At 43.7% G+C, this 23,774-nt stretch overlaps 1 protein-coding gene across 2 annotated transcripts in view; it reads right to left on the bottom strand.

Annotated features, from left to right (window-relative positions):
• FUCA1 (alpha-L-fucosidase 1) overlaps positions 1–23,774 on the bottom strand; it is a 134,913-nt gene that overhangs the window by 15,717 nt on the left and 95,422 nt on the right. For both annotated transcript variants that reach the window (XM_033956809.1, XM_033956810.1), the window contains one exon: positions 3,545–3,650. In XM_033956809.1, the coding sequence (XP_033812700.1) occupies positions 3,545–3,650 (106 nt within the window). The remainder of the gene's footprint in view (positions 1–3,544; positions 3,651–23,774) is intronic.

The following is a 23,774-nucleotide window of genomic DNA, read 5'->3' as shown; positions in this document are numbered from 1 at the left end:
GAGCGACTAAGATGGTTAAGGGGCTGGAGGAGCTGTCGTACAGCGAAAGATTAGAGAAACTGGGCCTCTTCTCTCTCGAACAGAGGAGATTGAGAGGGGACATGATCGAAACATTCAAGGTACTGAAGGGGATAGACTTAGTAGATAAGAACAGGTTGTTCACCCTCTCCAAGGTAGGGAGAACAAGAGGGCACTCTCTAAAGTTGAAAGGGGATAGATTCCGTACAAACGTAAGGAAGTTCTTCTTCACCCAGAGAGTGGTAGAAAGCTGGAACACCCTTCCAGAGGCTGTTATAGGGGAAAACACCCTCCAAGGATTCAAGACAAAGTTAGACAAGTTTCTGTTGAACAAGAACGTGCACTGGTAGGGCTAGTCTCAGTTAGGGTGCTGGTCTTAGACCAGAGGGTCGCCGCGTGAGCGGACTGCTGTGCATGATGGACCACTGGTCTGACTCAGAAGTGGCAATTCTTAAGTTCTATTCAGATTATTAAAAGCTAGTGACACCATAAGATGGAACAGCAGTTAGATAGCTGCTCTCTGAAGCTATCCTTCATTAACAGCTCTCATAGCCCTGTTTTCAGAGCAATGGCAGTATAAGGATATGGTATATCTTTACCAGTCAGTATTGCTTTGCCATGATGAGTCAAAATGCCATCTAAATTCCAGCAAAAGGCAGACAAAGAGAAACAGTGCAACCCAGAAAGAAAGATGGCACATTCCCCCACCCCGAGTCCCTCCATAAGCTCCGCATGGACTACTGAACTAACCACAGAAGTGAACACAGCAGTTAAAGCAGCACTTGAAAGATTGCAATGCCTTTTCAATAAGGTAGAAGCGGCCTACTGGAATCTGAAGTGGACCTGAACTGAAGTGAGTGATTTAGAAGATCACATGTAGCCTTCAGATACAATGCAGAAATCCAAGAGAGCAGTATGTGCTAGTGGAAGAGAGACTGACATACATGGACCAAGAGAGAGACCTTGGTGTGATAGTGATTGAAAATAGCAAGGAGGCGAAATGTAATAATGTTAGGCTGCAAAGAGAGGCATAACCAGTAGAAGAAAGCAAGCATTAATGCCCCTATACAGCAGATAAAGACCTGACCGGTCCATCCAATCTGCTCTTTAATTACATGCATTACAGTTTCAAGATTAAATTTAAAAGTGTGTTTTTTGTTTGTTATTTCTGGGCCATAGACTCTAGAACAGTGGTCCCCAACCCTGTCCTGGAGGACCACCAGGCCAATCGGGTTTTCAGACTCGCCCTAATGAATATGCATGAGAAAGATTTGCATATTATGGAAATGACAGGCATGCAAATCTGCTCCATGCATATTCATTAGGGCGAGCCTGAAAACCCGATTGGCCTGGTAGTCCTCCAGGTCAGGGTTGGGGACCACTGCTCTAGAAGACTGTCCTTCAGTTCCAACTACTAGAGGTGCCGTTCAAGCTTACTCCAGTCTATCTAAACCATCTCAAATTTTTGCAGGATTTAACCCGTGAAAGTCTGTCCAGCACTGTCCTTATGTTGCAAATTGCTGAAGCTCACGAAGTCCTCCTAAGCCCATTCTAAACCGAATTGCCATATATGTCAAGTCTGCCTGGTACCAACCTTAGAACTTCAATTTATACCAATTAGAGATCCTCTATGTTCATCCCTCATGTCATGCTTTATTTTAAAGTGTGATCTGGGTACACTGCAGAAGATGGGCTAAAAAACTAATAAAATAAAATTATGCCTGAACCCTGTTCTAACTGGTTCTAACTGAGCTGGAAGACAAAAGGAAAAAAAAAGAATAGTTGCCTGGTAAAAAAAAAAAAAAAAAAAATGTATTCAACACATTTACATGTTTAAAAAGGTATCCAAAGAAAGCATTTTTCTAAAGAACAAGATGCACAAGGCAGAGAAGCTACCCTACAAAGTTATGAGGAAGGTTCAGAATATATGAGTGTGGAGGACACCTGATGAAGATTGCCAGAGGAGTTGACAGGAATTACAATAATGGCAGAATCTAAGCATGCATAGAAGATACACAGAACTCAGTGACAAGAAGGGAAGAGCAGCACTGCTCAAGCAAGAAGTTATCCTGCCGTTGTATCGGGCGATGGTGCGTCCGCATCTGGAGTACTGCGTCCAATATTGGTCGCCGTACCTTAAGAAAGATATGGCGTTACTCGAGAGGGTTCAGAGAAGAGCGACACGTCTGATAAAAGGGATAGAAAACCTTTCATACGCTGAGAGATTAGAAAAACTGGGACTCTTTTCCCTGGAGAAGAGGAGACTTAGAGGGGATATGATAGAGACTTACAAGATCATGAAAGGCATAGAGAGTAGAGAGGGACAGATTCTTCAAACTTTCGAATAATAAAAGAACAAGAGGGCACTCAGAAAAGTTGAAAGGGGACAGATTCAAAACGAATGCTAGGAAGTTCTTCTTTACCCAACGTGTGGTGGACACCTGGAATGCGCTTCCAGAGGATGTAATAGGGCAGAGTATAGTACTGGGGTTCAAGAAAGGATTGGACAATTTCCTGCTGGAAAAGGGGATAGAGGGATATAGATAGAGGATTACTGCACAGGTCCTGGACCTGTTGGGCCACCGCATGTGCGGACTGCTGGGCACGATGTCTGACCCAGCGGACTGCTGGACACGATGTCTGACCCAGTGGAGGCACTGCTTATGTTATTATGATTTCATGGCCTTATCTGTCAAATCACAAGAATTCCCAGGGTAGCATTCTATTAAGCATACTTTTAAACTCTAAATCCATCTAGTTTTCTATCAATGCCAGAAAATGCTTCAAAGACTGGGCAGATAAAAAAATGTTTTCAGCATTATGAATAGAAAACCAGATGGACGACAAGGCAACCAGAGGTCAATTTTCAGCTATCCATGAAGACAAAAATTATACAGATAGCTGTATCAGGATCCAAGAATATATGTTTGCCTATGATGTTTTAAAGAAAGTCATTGCAGTTATTGCAGTTTTCAGAAATTAATCAAGACCACTTTGTTCGATAAGTTTATTACTTAGTGAGTTTTATTATTGAAATTCTATTTTACAAATATTTGCATTTTTTACTGTATCATTGTATTTCGCTGATTGTCCAGCTCTTTTTAGTGTAAACACCTAGAACTTTTGGTTATGGCGGTATAAAAGAATAAAGTTATTATTATTATAAATCTACATAGTTATATGGAACTAAGAACGCTATGAAATTTTTTTGCTCACATTTTCATAGATAACTCAAGATCTCTCACTAATATTTTTTTGTTCACACCTGAACATGACCCAATCATTATAAGTTATGACTAGCAGCTGAATTTTGCCCCTCTTCATACAACTTTTGCCTTACCACCATCCGGCCCCACTTTGCTTGGATTAATTTTGGCTGTAAGGAGACTTATATGATAAATCTACGCAGAAACAAAAGCAATTACATTGTTAGCACCCACTGGAATCCCTGTAAGTGCCTTTGAAAATTGACCTTAATATTTTAAATTATTTTACATATCATGACAAATGCTATCAGCAGCACTACCTTGACAGGACTGTCATTGTACAGCCAGGAAAGGAAATATGTTGAATTCCAATATGTATCTGGAGCCTCCCAGTCCCCATCTGACCAGATCAAATCTGGTTTATACCTGAAAATAGAGTCATAATACCATATTATTTTCTCATTTCCTTAGAGGAGTGCTCATGCTAATGGAATTACAACAGAAGCCAAGCTTTCATAGACTAGCCAAAAATAAAAAAGAAATAAAGATGTGTTCTATTATATAAGCTATAAAATACATCTTTATTTCCTTTTTATTCCATCTGTAGTGAGCCAGATGACAAATCTCCTGGAGACAGCCATAAAATCTTTGCAATAGTCTCAGAATTCACCCCTGCCCAGTGCAGTTATTTCTATCCCTGTGGCTGCTGTCTCCTCTAGACATTGTCAAACAGCAGACACAGAAGATGGTTGAACTACATTACATGGGTTCAAGAAGGCAGCATCGGAAGGGAACAGCAGCATCCATGCCACTGAATGGGGACAAATTCTGTAGCTCCCTAAGTGTTTTGCATATTTTAATACCTGGGTCAAAAAATTTAATTTATGAAAATTTTGTAAAAGAAACCGATTGTACCAAAATATTAAATAAAAACATATTTCAACATCCATAGAAACATGCACAGGTGAGTCAATAAACTAAAACAATGTAAAAAGGCTTATATCATTCTAGGAGCTTCTAAACCTGTGATTTTATCATCTAGACCAGTGTTCTTCAACCTTTTGACACCTATGGACCGGTGGAAATAAAATAATGATTTCGTGGACCGGCAAACTAATAAGACTGAAATTTTTAAAAACCCCATTGCCGCCCCGTCCCCACGAGCTCGGTCCCGTTAACCATCTGATCCCATCCGCACAAGCCTCAAATAGTTATGATTTTATATTGAACATATTTTATTAAAGTATAAAAAGAAACAATATTCTGTACAACTGTCATTTTATAAATATAAATAATAATACAGGGCAAGGATCAACAAAACCCCCGTATCCCCTCCCCTTCACATATATCCCCTCTACTATCAAGAAAACTGAATAAGCCAAATTATTACAGAATGCTACACAAATATCATGCTAACAGAATACCGCAGTCACACATGGCAGGAATGGTGTTAGGGGGAGTGCAACTAGGGCAACTGCCTCATGGTCAGAGAGAGCCCTAAGCCAGCTGGAAGCTAAAGATGCACTGCCTGGGCTTTGCACTCCCCAGTTATGTCTAACATCAGCTCTAGCAGGATACATATTTTAAATCTGATATATTCTAATCACAAGATAGAAATAAAATTATTTTTTTCTACCTTCTGTCTTCTCTGGTTTCTGCTTTCATCGTCTTTTCACTCTCTTCCATCCAGCGTCTGCCCTCTGTCTCTTCAATCCAGCATCTGCCTCTTCCATCCACTGTCTGCCCTCTACCCCTCCTCCTCCAATTTGGTATCTGCATTCTTTCTATGCCCCTCTCTCCTACACCAGATCTAGCATCTTTGTCCCTCTTTCCTTATTTTTCATCTGACCCCACTTCCCAACATCAATCTCTCTCTACTTTGTCATTCCTCTGTCTCTCCCCTTTCCCTCATCTGATCTCTCCATTCCATCCTGACTCCTTCCCCTCCTCTAATCTTCCTGCCAGCTGTTTCCTTCCAATGTTCCTCCTGCCCTGTCCAGCAGTACCTTCTCCCTTTCTTCCTCCTCTTATCCAGCAGTAATTCTCATCCCTTTCCCTTCTCCCCTGTCAGTAGTATCCCCTTCCCCTCCCTTGTCCAGGAATACCCCTTCTCCCTTTCCTCCTCCCCTTATCCAACAGTAACTCTCATCCCTTCCCTTTCCCTTCTCCCCTGTCAGCAGTAGCCCCTTCCCCTCCCTTGTCCAGGAGTACCCCTTCTTCCTTTCCTCCTCCCCTTATCCAACAGTAATTCTCGTCCCTTCCCTTCTCCCCTGTCAGCAGTAGCCCCTTCCCCTCCCTTGTCCAGGAGTACCCCTTCTCCCTTTCCTCCTCCTCTTATCCAACAGTAATTCTTGTCCCTTCCCCTTCTCCCCTGTCAGCAGTATCCCCTTCCCCTCCCTTGTCCAGGAGTACCCCTTCTCCCTTCCCTCCTTCCCTCTCCAGCAAGTTTCCTCTATGTAGGCTAGCGGCAGCTCTGTGTGCTTTTAACTTCAGCACACAGCTGCCCCTAAGCAGTATTTTAGCGCGGTTTCATGAGGCAGCCTCGGGGCCTTTGGTAGGCTGGCCCGCTTCGATGATGCGATGTGAGCCGGCCTACCAAAGGCCCCGAGGCTGCCTCATGAAACCGCGCTAAAATACTGCTTAGGGGCAGCTGTGTGCCTAAGTTAAAAGCACACAGAGCTGCCTCTGCTTGTTTGGGGGTGTGGAGACATACGTGGCAGGAGTTGGTGGTGGAAGGCAGGAAGTTGCACGTCAGCTGACGCCGGCACCTTTTGCGGCGGCGGGGACCCAAATCCTTCGCGGACTGGCAAGACCGGCGGTTGAAGAATTGTGATCTAGACTGGTGATCCTGAAAACTATATATCATGGCCCCAAAAGGAAAAAGTTACTATTAATTTTCTTTCCTTTGGGGCTCCTTTTATTAAGGTGCGCTAGTGTTTTGTGCGCACGCTAGCCAAAAAAATTACTGCGGTAGCGGCTAATGCGTGCTATTCCACGCGTTAAGGCCCTAATGCTCCTTTGCAAAAGGAGCCCTTAGTCCCACCGAACCAGTACAGAATCTGTGAGTTGTGCCCATATGGAGGCAGACTCTTGAATTTTAGACATTACCCTAGCAGGCACTGTGCAGCCTCAGCTATTCAATATTTTGAATAAAGCAGCAGTGGAAATAGGCGATTTACTTTCCTTTGATAATATATTTTATTTAAAAATTTATACACTGCCTAAACTTAGGTGGTTTCCAAAAGACAAAACACAAAATAAAACAGAACATACAGAATATAAAACAATATATCTTGCAAGTAAAATCATGCTGTCTTAACACCTATAATTCTGCCTAGCTGTCCTTCTACATAAATGCCTGAACAAATAACTGTGTTTACAATATTTTTTTTTAAACCAATGAGTTCTACACATAACCGTAATTGACCTGGCAAAGCATTCCATAATGTCACTCCAGAAGAAGATAGAACAGAGGTTCTAGCACCTGCATAATTTACTCAACTCATTATTTTCAAACAAAAAAGATGTGAAATAATCGGGCAGGCTTCTGTACTGGTCTGGTAGGACTAAAGGAAAAAACATTAACAGGTAATATAAAATTTCTCCTTTCAGGACTCTGATTCAGTGCCAATTGCAAAATTCGGTCAGCCTCTAACACATCTTCCTCCTACGCCCTGTGACTCTCCATAGAGTCCCCCTGGATCACCTTATAAATGTTAGAAATCCCACCTTTAACAATCCCTGAAATTAATAACAGCTCCAGATGTTCATCAGATTTCTGCAAATCTAGTTTACCTACTGTCAGAAAGAAATGTTTATATACTGAAAACTCTCTCCCTTGAGCAATGGAAACCTATCTCGCAGAACATAGAAGATGACAACTTCCAGTGCTGCATAAAACTGGCATAAAAGACTAAGATTATGTAGAGGAGCAGCAAACTTGTTTTGCAAGTTGTGCCCATTATTGCTTCCCTAACTAGGAAAAAGAGAAGCCGAGACATGCATGCAATATTGACTGCTGAAATATTAATTCAGTGGAGAACTGAAGCTGTGCAAGCTCTGCCATGCTTGCAAGTAGATCTGTAGTATGCATGATCTTTCTATTTTTCAGAGAGAGAGAAACCAGATGCTGTACTTTTAACATACACATCTAGCAGCAATGACAAAGCTGAAGAACTAGGTCCCTCAAGGGGAATAGTGTAGCTGGTTTAAAAAGGGTTTGGCAAGTTCCTGAAGGAAAAGTCCATAGTCTGTTATTCAGAAAGACATGGGGGAAGCCACTGCTTGCCCTGGATCGATAGCATGGAATGTTGCTACTACTCGAGTTTTGGCCAGGTACTAGGGACGTGGACTGGCCACCATGAGAACGAGCTACTGGGCTTGATGGACCATTGGTCTGACCCAGTAAGGCTAGTCTTAGGTTCTTAAATATATCACACAGGCCAAAGCTCAATATGGAAAGCATCTTCAGTGCTACTTTTAGCTGGGCGCTACTACTCTTTATTATTTCTATAGTGCTACCAAATGCATGCAGCATTGTACATTAACCATACAAGAGATGGTTCCTGCTCAAAAGAGCTTACAAATCTAATTATGACAGACACAAGAACATAAGAATAGCCTTATTGGGTCAGAGCAAAATATTCTGATAGAAAATGGCTAATGTTGAAGAAAACAAGAGAGAGTGAAGATAGTAAATTAACTTGTATCCTTCCTTACTCTGCCCAATCGTGTCAATTGAAACAGTTGATAGGGCAACACCGGCATATTCTTAGTCTCCATGAGGAGCTCTGGAATAGTCCAAGGTTTGCTTAAATTCATGAGCAGAACCTTTGTGAATTGCTATCCAATGAAAGTGGCAGTAGAGAACAGTATGGGGGTTATCACAGTAAATGTGGTGGGTGTGTTTATTGTAGATTTGCCCTGAAGACCGATCACATTAATATTCCTAATAGTGATAGGGGTTTCTATTTACGTGAAAGAGCTGATTGCAATACTAATCAAGTAATATACAGGATTTTGTGCCCATGTGGCTTATGGTACTTAGGCCAAACAAAAAGGAAAATCAAACAACGGATTGCCCAGCATTTAAGCAATTTATAGCTCCGGAAAGTAGAACTTCTGCTGGTGGGTCATTGGGTCCAACCTCAACATGAGGTGAGCGATTTGAAATTCATTGTGCTGATTATTGTTCATTTGACTCGAGGTGGTAATGTTTCTGAGATTTTATTAAGAAAAGTGCAATGATTTACTCCTGGAAAACTGTTGAACCATATGATTTTTAAACAAGTAAGTAGAATGGCATTTACTATAATTAGGGACAGCTATGAACATTGGTTAAAAGGGGAACAGGACATGATACAATCAAGATGCTTTCAGTCTTGGGTGAATTGGAGTAGTAGCAGGTCCTGGTATGGAGTTCTCATACTTGTGTGTGGCCAAGATACGAAATATAATGAATCAGAAGGTATGATTAAGATAGTTATATGTCATTATAAGTAGGTATTGATGTATAGATAAATTTATTTACCAAATGATTAAAGATAGAATAATTTTGTGTGTTATAGTATAAAAACTGAAGCTAAGAACAGTCTATAGCCCCTGATGATGCTGAAAGGTGAAACACAGAACTGTGTTGGGTGCTGCTGTTCATTTTGCGTGTTAAATGGCATCTGGAGAGGAATTGATACCGGAAGATCAAGATAAGAATAAAGTTGGCACATTAATGAAGAACAAGGTTTTTTAGGACATTCATGATTGACATTGGTTTATTTAGCTAAGGAATTTTATTGTAATTTATAGAGTAGATTGGGAAGGACTTCAGATGTATTTATAAGATTGTTTGGATGAATTTTCATCTATCTCCTTTCACTAATATATCTGAAAAAAATTGTATCTCCCTTTTTTACATTTTTAGCTATTTGTTTTTCCGCCTGCGCTTTCGCCAGACATATCTCTCTGTTGGCTTCTTTCAGTTTTACCCGGTAGTCCTTTCTGCACTCCTCTTCTTGGGGTTTTTTATATTTCACACACGCCAACTCTTTTGCCTTTATTTTCTCCAACACTAGTTTAAAGAACCCTTTTTCTCTTGTTTTTATTTATTTCTTCACATAAAGGTCCGTAGCCATTTTTATCGCTCCTTTCAGCATAGAGCAGTGTTCTTCCACTTCTCTTATGTCTTCCCATCCTAACACCTCTTTCTTCAGATACTCTCCCATTTTATGTTCAAATATATTTTATTGAGCTTAACAAGAAAGCAAGCAAATACACAAAAGGAACCGCAAACAAGCTCAAATTTTTTTTGTACAAACCCCCCCCCACACAACTCTCCCCCCTGTCCCCCCATACCTCCCCCCCCAGGTCCTCCTTCCAAGTACAACACCAACATAGGCACTGATATAATACAAAATGATATAGGCATACCAACTTTGACATAGTGATACCAATATACATTAAATCAACAGTTAATCAATTGGCTGCGAGCCAAAGGAGTCATTGTAGTCCAAAAGGGTTCCCAGGTGCGTTGAAAAACACGCCCTGGGAGAGAGAAAAAGTCCATCACATCTCTTCGTTCCCACATCAGGAGAGTAATCATCCGGCACTGCCAGATAGAGTAATCAGGCGCTTCACCCTCAAACCATTTCAGCAAGATACATTTCAGGGCAATAAGGACAGCCCACTTGAGGAAAGCAGCAGTCCCCCCCCCTTTGGCGAGGGTAATAGTGGGGAACAGCTCCAAATAAGAATAAAGGTGAGCGTTGAATTGTAATGTTCCAAATACGCTCTACAAAAAGAAAAATGGCATTCTAGAAGGATTGAATATTAGGGAAAGTCCAGAACATATGTCCCAATTCCGCTTCAGGGGCCTGGCATCTCGGACAAGCAGCTGATACATGAAACCCAGAAAGATAAGCCCTCTTAGGAAAAATATACAACTTATAATGTTGGCCCCAAAAGGTGGTGTATTTTTAAAAGGCAGGCAATCTACGGACAGCCTGCAAAAGCATATTGTCAGGTAGTTCTACAGCAAGGTCCCGGGTCCAAACATCCCGCAATTTAGAATGATCAAATAAGGGGGACTTATCCTTCAAATGGCAATGATGAAATTTAAGGGGAACAGGAAGATGAGAACCAATGGTAAAAGTCGTAGACAGCATGTCCTGGCAAGAAGCCGTCAAAGAACCAGAAGGTAATGAATTAATGTACCGTATTTTCGCGGATATAACGCGCACCATTGTAAAACGCGCACAGGGGTATAGCGCGCAGAAATCACGATGATATGTACAAAAACTTTTCTATATCGCACTCAGGCATATAACGCGCATGCTGCCCGACTCTCCTTTCGCCCGCCCTGACTTTCCGTGCGCTGTCCCGACTCTCCGTTCACCCCCCCTGACTTCCGTGCACTGTCCTCCCTTGAAGTCCTGTCCCCCCTTGAAGGTCTGTCCCCATCCTGAAAGCCTGATGCCCCCCCCGACGTCCGATACATCCCCCCCCCCCCCGGCAGGACCACTCGCACCCTCACCCCGAAGGACCGCCGACTCCCCAACAATATCGGGCCAGGAGGGAGCCCAAACCCTCCTGGCCACGGCGACCCCCCTAACCCCACCCCGCACTACATTACGGGCAGGAGGGATCCCAGGCCCTCCTGCCCTCGACGCAAACCCCCTCCCCCCAACGACCGCCCCCCCCCAAGAACCTCCGCCCGTCCCCCAGCCGACCCGCGACCCCCCTGGCCGACCCCCACGACACCCCCACCCGCCTTCCCCGTACCTTTGTGTAGTTGGGCCAGAAGGGAGCCCAAACCCTCCTGGCCACGGCGACCCCCTAACCCCACCCCGCACTACATTACGGGCAGGAGGGATCCCAGGCCCTCCTGCCCTCGACGCAAACCCCCCTCCCCCCCAGCCGACCCGCGACCCCCCTGGCCGACCCCCACGACCCCCCCACCCCCCTTCCCCGTACCTTTGGAAGTTGGCCGGACAGACGGGAGCCAAACCCGCCTGTCCGGCAGGCAGCCAACGAAGGAATGAGGCCGGATTGGCCCATCCGTCCTAAAGCTCCGCCTACTGGTGGGGCCTAAGGCGCGTGGGCCAATCAGAATAGGCCCCGGAGCCTTAGGTCCCACCTGGGGGCGCGGCCTGAGACACATGGTCGGGTTTGGCCCATGTGCCTCAGGCCGCGCCCCCAGGTGGGACCTAAGGCTCCAGGGCCTATTCTGATTGGCCCACGCGCCTTAGGCCCCACCAGTAGGCGGAGCTTTAGGACGGATGGGCCAATCCGGCCTCATTCCTTCGTTGGCTGCCTGCCGGACAGGCGGGTTTGGCTCCCGTCTGTCCGGCCAACTTCCAAAGGTACGGGGAAGGGGGGTGGGGGGTCGTGGGGGTCGGCCAGGGGGGGCGCGGGTCGGCTGGGGGGGCGGTCGGAGGTTCTTGGGGGGGGGGGCGGTCGTTGGAGGGAGGGGGGTTTGCGTCGAGGGCAGGAGGGCCTGGGATCCCTCCTGCCCGTAATGTAGTGCGGGGTGGGGTTAGGGGGTCGCCGTGGCCAGGAGGGTTTGGGCTCCCTCCTGGCCCGATATTGTTGGGGAGTCGGCGGTCCTTCGGGGTGAGGGTGCGAGTGGTCCTGCCGGGGGGGGGATGTATCGGACGTCGGGGAGTCGGCCGGGCAAGAGGGCTTGGGCTCCCTCTTGCTCCGATTGTGGATGCGGGTGCGGGTGGGAGCGCGTGCGAGCGGTCGTTCGGGGTGGGGGTGCGAGCGGTCCTGCTGGGGGGGTGAATCGGGCGTCGGGCGGCATGGGAACTATGTTTAAAAACTTTTGTATACCGCGCTCAGGCATATAACGCGCGAGGGGTGTGCGCGGTACGTAAAATCACGTATAACGCGCGCGTTATATCCGCGAAAATACGGTAATGGTGAATCTGCATATAAGCAAAATAATCAGTGGGTGGGAGATCAAATTCTTCCTGCAACTGTGCCAAAGACTTAATTTTCCCATCATCATCAACCAATTGAAACACATGAGAATGCCCCTTGTTTCCCACCGAGCAAAACTCGGCCCATCCACCCCGGGAAGAAAGGAGCTATTAAAGCGGATAGGCAAAAAGGGGATAAAAGAAGTAGAAATTTGCAGACCCAGTGCCAAACCTTCCACAATGGATGGTGCAGCACCCTACTAGAAAGAGGCTCAGGCAGAGGAGAAGGAATGGAATGAAGGTATACACTAAAATGAATGGTCCGAAAACAAAAAAGTTCCAAAGTGGTGTTGGTAAAGGCAGAAATACCCCTAAAAAGATCATTAATATGACGCATGCCACATCCAACAGTCAGATATCGAAGGTTCAACAAATCCAGGCCACCCTTGTACCATGGAGCCACCACCAATGTATAAGGCAGGCGAGGCTGCTTCCCAGCCCAAAGAAACCTCTTAACCAAACGTTCCAGGCGGCCTTCATCCCAAGAAGTCAAATAAAGAGGAAGAACCTGAAAGACATACAACCAACACGGGACAATGAGCATATTATAAAGATGCACCCGACCCAAAAGAGAGAATGGGAGGGTTCCCCACAGCTGTAATTTATTCTGAAGGGCCAGAAACAATAGTTCCACGTTCAAATGATACAAACTAGACCAGTCCAAGGGGATAAGTACCCCCAAATATTTCAACGTAGAATCGGCCCAGCGAAGGGGAAAAACACCCCTCCATGTTGTGCGTAACTCAGGGGAAGAAGGTAATGCAAAGGACTTATCCAGATTAAGAGAAAGACCAGAATAAAGGACAAATTCAGAAATGAGGTCCAAGGCCGACGGTAATGAATCTTCAGGCCTAGTAAGAATCAAAACATGTCATTCGTAAAAGCCAAGGTCTTCAACTCTACCCCATCAACACGAAGGACCTATACCTCTTTGAACCCACAAAGCAGAGATTTCAAAGAAAGAAGAAAAAGTAAGGGTGAAAGGGGGCAGCCCTGCTGAGTACCCCGAAGAATGGGAAAGGAATCCGTGCGTGTTCCAATAACCAGAAGAGAAGCCCTCGGATTAAAGAGAACGCACAGCATTAAGATAAAAGCCGCCCAAACCAACATATTCAAGGGTGCGCAACAAGAAGGACCAATGGACACTATCAAAGGCTTTAGAAGCATCCAGACTCTCCCATTTTATTAAAGTCCGTACATTTGAAATCTAGGACTCTGAGTATTGCGTGGCCGCTCTCGACTTTAGCTGTTATATCAAACCAAACCGTTTGATGATCGCTACTTCCCAGGTGAGCACCCACTTGAACATTAGCGATACTCTCTCCATTTGTGAGGACCAGATCCAATATCACTTTTTCCCTCGTGAGTTCCATTACCATTCATCTGAGCAGAGCCTCTTGAAAGGCATCCACAATCTCCGTACTTCTTTCCAATTCTGTAAACGGAACATGCCAGTCCACATCCGGCAAGTTGAAATCTCCCAATAGCAGCACCTCCTCTTTCCTTCCAAACTTTTGGATATCAACAATCGGATCCTTATCAATTTGCTGCGATTGACTCGGAGGTCTGTAGACTATAACGTACATAGAAGTTCCATCTTCTCTTTGAACCTTTTCTAATGCTTCTATATCTTTCTTGAGATAAGGCAACCAGAATTGAATGTAATGATGTTGCACCATAGAGCAATTCAGAGGCATTATAACATTCTTAGACTTGTGGATCAATATATGCTGTTCATGAAGTAGGATACAAATGGATGAAGAGGTAGAGAGAGTAAGGGCTGCAGAGGGAATGAGAAACGGATATTATGGGAAGCGATCACAGACAAGAAGACTTCGTTTAAGGAATGGAAAAGGTCAAAAACGGATGAAAACTGGAAAAAGCACAAACAGCATCAACGCAAGTGTCATAAAGCAGTAAAAGGGGCCAAAAGAGACTAGAAGGAAAAAATAGCCAAGGAGGCAAAAAACATCAAGCCTTTCTTTCGGTACATTAAGGGGAAACGAAAGGAAGCGGTGGGACCATTGGATGATAATGGAATAAGGGGAGTGCTAAAGGAGGACAAAGCCATCGTCGATAAACTGAACACATTTTTTGCATCTGTATTTACCAAAGAGGACATATACAACATACCATAACCCGACAGGCTATACGCTGGAGGCGAAGTCGGGAAACTGACAAGGTTGACGGTCAGTCTAGAAGAAGTATGCAAGCAGATTGATAGGCTTAAGAGCGACAAATCCCCAGGACCGGTGGCATCCATCCGAGGGTCATTAAGGAACTAAAAGGGACTATAGCTGAACTGCTTCAACTAATAGCCAATCTGTCGATTAGATCGGGAAGGATTCCGGAAGACTGGAAGGTGGCGAATGTTACGTCGATCTTCAAAAAAGGTTCGAGAAGAGATCCGGGAAACTACAGACCGGTGAGTCTGACTTCGGTACCAAAAAAGATGGTAGAGGCGCTGATAAAAGACCGCATCATTGATCACCTTGATGGACACAAACGGATGAGGACCAGTCAGCACGGCTTCAGCAAAGGATGATCTTGCTTGACAAATTTGCTGCACTTCTACGAAAGGGTAAACAAGCAGACAGACAAGGGTGACCCAGTCGACATTGTATATCTGGATTTTCAGAAGGCGTTCGGCAAGGTTCCACATGAAAGACTACTTCGAAAAATTGAGAGCCATGGAATAGAGGGTGAAATACTCCCGTGGATTAAAAACTGGCTAGCAGATAGGAAACAGAGAGTGGGGGTAAATGGACAATACTCGGACTGGAAGAACGTCACCAGTGGGGTGCCGCAGGGCTCGTTACTTGGATCTGTGCTCTTCAACATATTCATAAACGATTTGGAAATGGGTACGAGTGAGGTGATTAAATTTGCAGTCGATACAAAGTTATACAGAGTAGTGAAGACGCAGGGGGATTGTGAAGATCTGCAACGTGACATAACCATGCTCGAGAAATGGACAGCGACATGGCTAATGAGGTTCAACGTGGATAAGTGTAAGGTAATGCATGTTGGTATCAAAAATCTCACACACAAATACAAGATGTCCGGGGCAGTACTAGGAGAGACCCCCCAGGAAAGAGATCTGGGAGTACTGGTCAACAAGTCAATGAAGCCGTCTGCACAATGTGCAGCAGCAGCGAAAAGGGCGAACAGAATTCTAGAAATGATTAAGAAGGGGATCGGAGAGGGTTATCATGCCACTGTACTGAGCTATGGTACGCCCTCACCTGGAATACTGCGTCCAGCACTGGTCGCCATACATGAAGAAGGACATGGTACTACTCGAAAGGGTCCAGAGAAGAGCGACTAAAATGGTTAAGGGGTTGGAGGAGTTGCCGTACAGTGAGAGATTAGAGAAGCTGGGCCTGTTCTCCCTTGAAAAGAGGAGACAGAGGCGACATGATCGAAACATTCAAGATAATGAAGGAAATAGACTTAGTGGATAAAGACAGGTTGTTCACCCTCTCCAAGGCAGAGAGAATGAGAGGGCACTCTCTGAAGTTAAAAGGGGATAGATTCCATATGAATGTAATGTAATGTAATTTGTAATGTAATTTATTTCTTATATACCGCTAAACTCCGTTAGAATTCTAAGCGGTTTACAGAAAATAGACAATAGTATGCATTAAAATTATAAGTAATATAGGCTTACAGAGAAAATATACATTAAAGGATACAATAAAAATAAGATAAATAAATAAAGAATAGGTACTTAGAAATTTCCTTACTGTCCCGAAGGCTTACAATCTAACTGAAGTACCTGGAAAATTAACAATTAGTTGAGTAGTAAAAGTAAGAAATAGAAATAGAAGAAAAAATAAGAAAATAAAAATTCCAACAAGACTACATTGATCCAAGGACTTTAAAAGGTAGAAAAGAAGAGAGATAGGAATAGCTGCAGAAAGGAGGAACCGTTGAGCAATAGAATTCTGGAGAAATTCAAATGGTAAAAATAAAACAAAACAAGGGGCAAATCAATGAATAAAATTAATAATAAAACATAAACTGGAAAAAAAGTGACAAATAAAAAACAGAACAGTCGGATTAAAGTCCAGATTGAGATGACTTCACTGTTAGGCCACCAAATTTCACCAGGTATCATCCGATCCTTGCCAACACATCGGAAGCCCCAGATCCAGTGTCTCTGCTTTTCGAACTCGACCGAGAAGTTCACATCCTCCTCCTGCATGCCAAACCTGATGAACTTGTCTCTTTTTGGACAGGTATTGTGCCATTTTGACCATGCGCGGCTCCTCGGCGACCATGCCATCTGGACTAACCATGGCCTCCCCTTCGCGGTGGCGGCGGTGGCTGTGGGGGATGCTCTTCTCAATGGCCAAAGCCAGCGATTGCAGTGCCTTCGCCGGGTTAACGCTGCTCAGCAGGGTCGGTTGGAGTCTGGGCCAGGAGGAAGAGAGGTGGCCTGGGAACTCTGGAGGTGTCTGTTGCTGTGCGAGCAGTCAAAAGGCAAGAGCAGGCAAACGGCTCAACTGCCGCAGTTCAGGAGGTTTCCCGTCTGCTTCTGGGGGGCGGAGCTCGCTCACACGCCAAGCCCCGGAGGAAGAGAGGTGGTCTGGAAGCCCTGGAGATGTCAGTTGCGGTGCGAGCAGGCAAAAAGCAGGAGGAGGCGAACGGCTCAACTGCCTCAGTTCAGGAGTGTTCTCGGTTGCTACTGGTGGGCGGAGCTTGCTCACATGCCGAGCCCCGGAGGAAGAGAGGTGGCCTGGGAGCCCTGAAGGTGTCAGTTGCGGTGCGAGCAGGCAAAAGACAGGAGCAGGCGAACGGATCAACTGCCGCAGTTCAGGAGGGTTTCTGGCTGCTTCTGGGGGGCTGAGCTCGCTCACACGCTGAGCCCCGGAGGAAGAGAGGTGTCCTGGGAGCCCTGGAGATGTCAGTTATGGTGCGAGTAGGCAAAAGGCAGTAGCAGGCGAACGGCTCATAGTATCTGCTGATGTTCAGAATTTAAAGCTGGTCTTTTCTCATAACGCATATACCATGTGCATCTTTTGCTTGGATGATGTCATTTTAGAGGATTTTATAATTAAATAGATGAAGAATTGTTGCTTAAAAGCTTAATAGATGATGTTTAGAGGAGGGAGCTCAACTGTCAGCCAGCCACCACCAAGCCTCCAAGTTCCGGAACGTAAGGAAGTTCTTCTTCACCCAGAGAGTGATGGAGAACTGGAATGCTCTCCCGGAGTCTGTTTTAAGAGAAAACACGCTACAGGGATTCAAGACAAGGTTGGACTAGTTCCTGCTGAACCGGAACGAACGTAGGTAGGGCTGGTCTCGGTTAGGGCACAGGGCTTCGACCTGGGGGCCGCCGCGTGAGCGGACTGCTGGGCACGATGGACCACTGGTCTGACCCAGCAGTGGCAATTCTTATGATATAGTTCTTATGATATAGTGCATTACACATTGGAAGCGTTAGGACCTAAAACGCAGCTTCAAAAAAGTGCTTGAGGAAAAAGAAAACATTAAGAATTGCCATACTGGGACAGACAGAAGGTCCATCAAGCCCAATATCCTGTTTCCCGCAGTGGCCAATCTAAGTCACAAGTACCTGGTAAGATTCAAGGAGTAAAACAGATTTTATGCTGTTTTTCCTAAGAAAAAGCAGTGGATTTCCCTAAGCCATCTCAATAATGGCCTATGGACTTCTCTTTTAGGAAATTATCCAAACCTTTTTAAACCCCGCTAAACTGATTTCACCACATTCTCCAGCAGCGAATTATAGAGTTTAATTACACATTGTGTAAAGACGTTTTCTCCGGTTTTAAATCTACTACTTAAGTAGCTTCATCGCATGCCCCCCTAGTTCTAGTATTTTTGGAAAGAGTAAACAAGTGATTCACATCTGCCCTTTCCACTACACTCAGTATTTTATAGATCTCTGAGTTGTCTCTTCTCCAAGCTGAAAAGCCTTAGCCACTTTAGCCTTTCTTCATAGGGAAGTTGTCCCATCCATTTTATCATTTTAGTTACCCTTCTCGGTACCTTTTCTAATTCTGCTATATCTTTTTTGAGATACAGCAACCAGAAAGTCAGGGGTTGGTTGTCTCCCCCCTCTGCCAAGGAAGAATTACTACGGTAACAGAATCTCCAGGTCCAACAACCAAAGTAATACTTTGTTCAACATCTGGCGCTCCATTTCCTCCAAACATGACACCACCACACTCCCCTCCTCTCCAACTGCAGACGATCTCGCAAAATTCTTCAATGAGAAAGTCACTACCTTACGATGCTCGTTCCCACTAGCACCCTCTTACAACTCTCTGGTATCCACCGACTTCAACCCCACTCTAACCGTTGCCAACCATATTCCAGCCGACAGATCCTGGACCGCCTTCGAGCTCATATCTGTTTCCCAGGTCGCCAAACTCTGCCACAAGTTGAAAACCTGCAACTGTACCTTGGACCCTTTCCCCTCCTACCTGTACGAGAAAATTTCCACACAAGCCATCTCATCTCTCACCAAACTTATAAACTCTGCCTTATTTTCAAGCCTATTCTCTGCAGAAATGGGACACATTGCCCTATCCCCACTACTGAAAAAAGATGATCTAGACCCCACCATACCATCCAGCTATCGCCCAATAGCAAATATCCCTCTCCTGACCAAGTTGCTGGAGTCCATCATATCTACCCTACTTTCATCTTATCTCGAAAGATTCTCCATTCTCCTACCCTACCAACATGGCTTCAAACCATACTTCAGCACCGAATCCTTATTGACCTCATTAATCTCAAAGGTCCAACATCTTCACTCTCACAATAAGTTCGCTGTTCTTCTTCAATTCGACCTTTCTGCAGCTTTCGACATGGTCCATCATGATATACTAATTCTCCAACTTTCTGAAATTGGCATAAACTCAACAGTCTTAGATTGGTTCTCAAAATTCTTACGTTCCCACTCCTACTTCGTTAACATGAATGGCTCCGCATCCCACCCGTGGAAACAGATTTGTGGAGTTCCTCAGGGTTCACCTTTATCCCCGATTCTCTTCAATGTTTATATGTCCTCCCTGAAATTCCAACTGTCCCCCTTGGAAACACTTTACACTTACGCCGATGACATCCTTGTCCTCCTCGAGACCGACTCTAACTTCACCAATCTCTCTGAGAACATCTTCTCATGTATATCGAACCTCCAATCCTGGGCCCTCACCGTACAAATGAAATTAAACGAGACCAAAACAAAACTACTTTGGCTTGGCCCAAAATTAGATAAGCTACCCACCCTCATCCCACTGTCCTCTGGCATCATATTGCAGCTTGAACACTCATGCAAAGTTCTGGGCATCATCATTGATTCCACACTGTCCTTCAATGACCACCTTAATTCCTTAGTAAAAAATTGCTTTTTCTATCTTCACATGCTAAGGAAAGTGAGATCCTGCTTCCATCATCATCACTTTGCTGTCCTCGTACAATCCAAACCGGATTACTGTAACTCCATCTACTTAAGTCTGACAAAGAAAAGCCTTCACAGACTCCACGGATCCAGAACACTGCAGCTAAACTAATTTTTGCTAAAAGCAAATTTGACCACATCTCCCCGCTTCTGGCTAAGCTTCACTGGCTCCCAGTAATTCTTAGGGTTCACTACAAATGCGCCTGCCTAACCTTTAAATCTCTTCACGGTATCCTGCCTCCCCTTTTTCCGCTAGCTTGGATCTCCTCCAATCCCAACACCACCAGATCCACTCAAAAATTCAAACTATCCTTCCCCTCTTTAAAAGGCATATCCCATGCAGGAAAATTAGGGACTTCCCTCTCCTTCAGGATCACCGAACTCTGGAACAGCTTTACTACCCCGTTTCGGTGCCTGACCTCTCTCCAACTCTTCCGAAAACATCTGAAAACTTGGCTCTTCTCTAAAATACAATGACCCCTCCCTCATCGATATACTAATTCCCTCTAAACCTCTCTTTCTAAGTCCTTCCAGTTTTCATTGTAATTTCTTTCTATACCAATTCCTGTAAACCATGCCGAGCTCTACTTCTGTGGAGAAGATGCGGTATACAAACTTAAGGTTTAGTTTAGTTTACATCTGGAAATGCTCCTTGAAAATTACCTCAGGATCATGGGCTGATGTGGCAGGAAAGGCTTGTGCTTCAGTCTAGCCACTCTAAAATAAGCCTTGCTTCCAGCCCACTCGAAAATAAGCCCTGCTTCCAGCCCAAACACTCAACCTCTGATACCAACTCCCTCAAGACTTTTTATTAAAATAGGAAAGCATTCATCCCCGTGATGTAGGTGCAAATTCCCACCTCTTTCCACTGACCAGTATTGCAGCCCAGATCACAGAAGGCAAAGTTTGAAGCCTTATGTTTGGATGGAAATTTACTTCCTCTCCTCAAAAGTAGTTAAACCCCTTCCAGGGGAAAATAAGAAAATGGCAATAACTAAGGGACAGGATGGAAAGGGGGAGTAAAAGAACTCAGACACCTACAAGTATAATCCCTGCACCAGATCATGTGAAATATGCTATTTGGTGTGGTTAGAGCTTAAAACCTCCAGTGCTCAATTAATGCCCAGTTCTCCAAACTGGGTCAAGAGTTACCTATAACCAGTTCAGAAGCTGCACGGTTGTCTGTCACGATCTGCTGGAGAAAGGCAGTGTTGTTTAAAGTACTAGGTCAAGGTACATAAGTAAAATGCATATTATGATACTCGAGTATAATGAAAAGCAAATTAAACATTTACTCAAGTAAAAATGTGCCTAAAATAATACTTTGAGTAAAAAGTACTACAACTAAAATGCCTGTTATCAAGAATTGCTACTAGCTTCACCTTCATCTCCACTTTAAAGTGACTCAGCTCTTCTAACCAGTTCAAACACAGGCAACTCTACTGTTCTTTTAGGCTCTATTCACTGAACAACATTTACGATGATGTTTCTAATAGCAAAATCCTGTTCCCAGTTTTCAAGTTTATTATAAATTTGATTGATCGCTTATTCAAAATTCTAAGCGATGAACACATCAGTAAAATTACGGGGGCAACAAAACAAAGAACTAAACCTTACGAAACATATTGAAGACTAACTTTACAAACATATTAAAACAAGAAAGGATGGGAAAAGAAATACAAATTATTGATAGGAGAGAAGGCAATTATGGTAAAAAAAACAATAGGAAGGGAGAGAACAACGAACCTCAGAGAAGTTACGGAATTGGAATGAAACTCCTAATCAAGCTTTCTAATTATCAAATGCATCCTTAAAAGAAAGCTTTCTAGTTTGCTCTTAAATTTTTCCAAATTGTTTTCTTCCCTTAAGTAAATAGGGAGGGAATTCCATGTTTGAAGGGCTGTGACACAAAAGATGAAATGCCGCCGTGTGTTAATTTTAAGTGAGGGAATAACTAGTAAATGTTGATCATTGGACCTCAGTAGTATAATTGAGGTATAGGGAATCAATAATTTATAAATGAAAGCCGGAGTTTTGTGTAGCAAAGATTTGAAAGTAAGCAGACTTAATTTATACATTATACGGTGCGCGACTGGAAGCTAGTGTGTTTTCTTAAGAGGAGGAGTCACAAATTTCTTAGCTTTCATTATAAGTTTAATTGAAGCATTTTGGATGATCTGTAGACGTCTGATTTCATTTTGGGCTATTCCCTTGAATAGGGAATTACAATAATTTGATTTTTTAAATAACCAAGGAATGAATTAATGTTAAGAGACTTTGGACATAGAAATTTTGAAACTGAACGGATTTGACAAAGTCTGTAAAAGTTGATTTAACAATGTTACTAATGTGATCATGATAGGTTAATTTATTGTCAAAGATAACCCCTAAGATCTTAATGCTACTTATCAACTGTAAAGTGGTACCCTTAATAGAGATTGGAAAAATGAGTTTTAGAACTATCTTTCCAGAGAAAGAACATGACATTTGATTTTTTAACATTAAGAGCTAATCTGTTAGCGTCAAGCCACTGGTGAATTTGTTCAAGTTTCTTATTAATTGCTATTGTTTCAAGAGAGTTATTGGGATCAAGCGGATGTAAAAGCTGAATATCATCTGCGTAAGCAAATACGGTAAAGAGAGTCATCAGAGGTGCAAGAAAAATATTAAACAAAAGTGGTGAAAGAATGGACCTTTGTAGAATACCATATGTGCCGAGAAACTTTCGGAAGTTGTATGTTGAATGACACAATTGAAGAGCGATTTTCAAAGCAAGATTTGAACCAAAGGAGAACCTGATCCGTAATGCCTATAGACTGCAGTCTATCTATAAGAAGGTTGTGGTCAATTGTGTCAAACGCCAATGAAAGATCAATAGAGATCAGAAGGACAGATGTAAGATAATCCAGAAAGTAAAGTATGGAGGTAGACATGCCAATCAACGAATGTTCAGTAGAGTGATGCTGTCTAAAGCCCATTTGATTTGGATGTAAAATGTTTGTTTTTTCTATGAACTCTGATACTTGATTAAATACCACCTTTTCAGTCAGCTTTGCCAAGAAGGGGATATTTGCAATTGGTCTGTAATTGTTGGAGACTTTCATTAATTAAGGCAAGGATGGAAGGACCGAAAATTGCAAAATAGCATTTAAGAACAAAAGGGGGGATTGATTCTGCTTGGGAACCCTTAGTATTAATGGTCTTAAAAAGGGATTCAATCTCCATAAGATTAGGTAGGTTAAATTGTGAACATTTTGAGGATAATGACCTTGGCTCTATTTGGTCTTGATCTGGTATTGAATGCTGATTCATGGTGAGATTTTTCCTGATGTTATTAACCTTGTCTATATAATAAGTTGTTTCATTTGGTTTACTGGGGAATTTCATTTTTACTTTTTATTTTTAATGGCAAGTATCAAATGTAACTAGGTAAATGTAGTAAAAGTTGACAAAATTACTTCAGTAAAATACATTATCCAGCACAAGTATCAAAACTTTTATTCAATTACAGTAAACTAGTTACATATTTTTTTTTTTTTAATGTTCAAATGATTTTTATTGTTCCAACAGAAAACAAACAATACAATCAGTAACTTATTCCAATAAAGAAAAATGCAACAACCCCCACCCCCCCTTCCCACCCCTCCCCACCCCCGGAGTCCAATGCCATAACAAAAACTGAGAGTCCGAGATCTCCCTAAATATTTAAGAGTCTGCTACGTGCATGTGGAGTGAGATCCTGCCAGAAACATTCCCAGGTCTGGCGAAATCTATGACCCGGACCACGATCCAGATCTCCCACCAGTCTCCGCTCTAGCGTTGCATGGATTATCACAAGGGATCTCCACTGGGCATAAGTCGGGGGAGTAGTAGACAGCCAGTTGGTGAGAATGGCTTTCTTCCCCATCAAGAGTACTCTGGTTATAAATGCGGACTTTCCCTTGGGTTTAGGCGTGGCAATATTGTAATATCCAAATAATGCTCTCGGTTGCGGAAGCCAACGCCTCCCCCAAAGCAGCGTAACATAATGTCCCAGGTGACTCCAAAACTGGAAAATTTTAGGGCAAGCCCAAAGCATTTGACCCAAGGAAGCATGAGCATGATCACATTTCGGGCATAAGTGAGACGGGGTAATCCCCATTCGGG

Source organism: Geotrypetes seraphini, chromosome 8 (genome assembly GCF_902459505.1).
Source record: "Geotrypetes seraphini chromosome 8, aGeoSer1.1, whole genome shotgun sequence".
Classification (NCBI taxonomy): Eukaryota; Metazoa; Chordata; class Amphibia; order Gymnophiona; family Dermophiidae; genus Geotrypetes; species Geotrypetes seraphini.
This window is presented reverse-complemented; position numbering and strand designations above follow the sequence as displayed.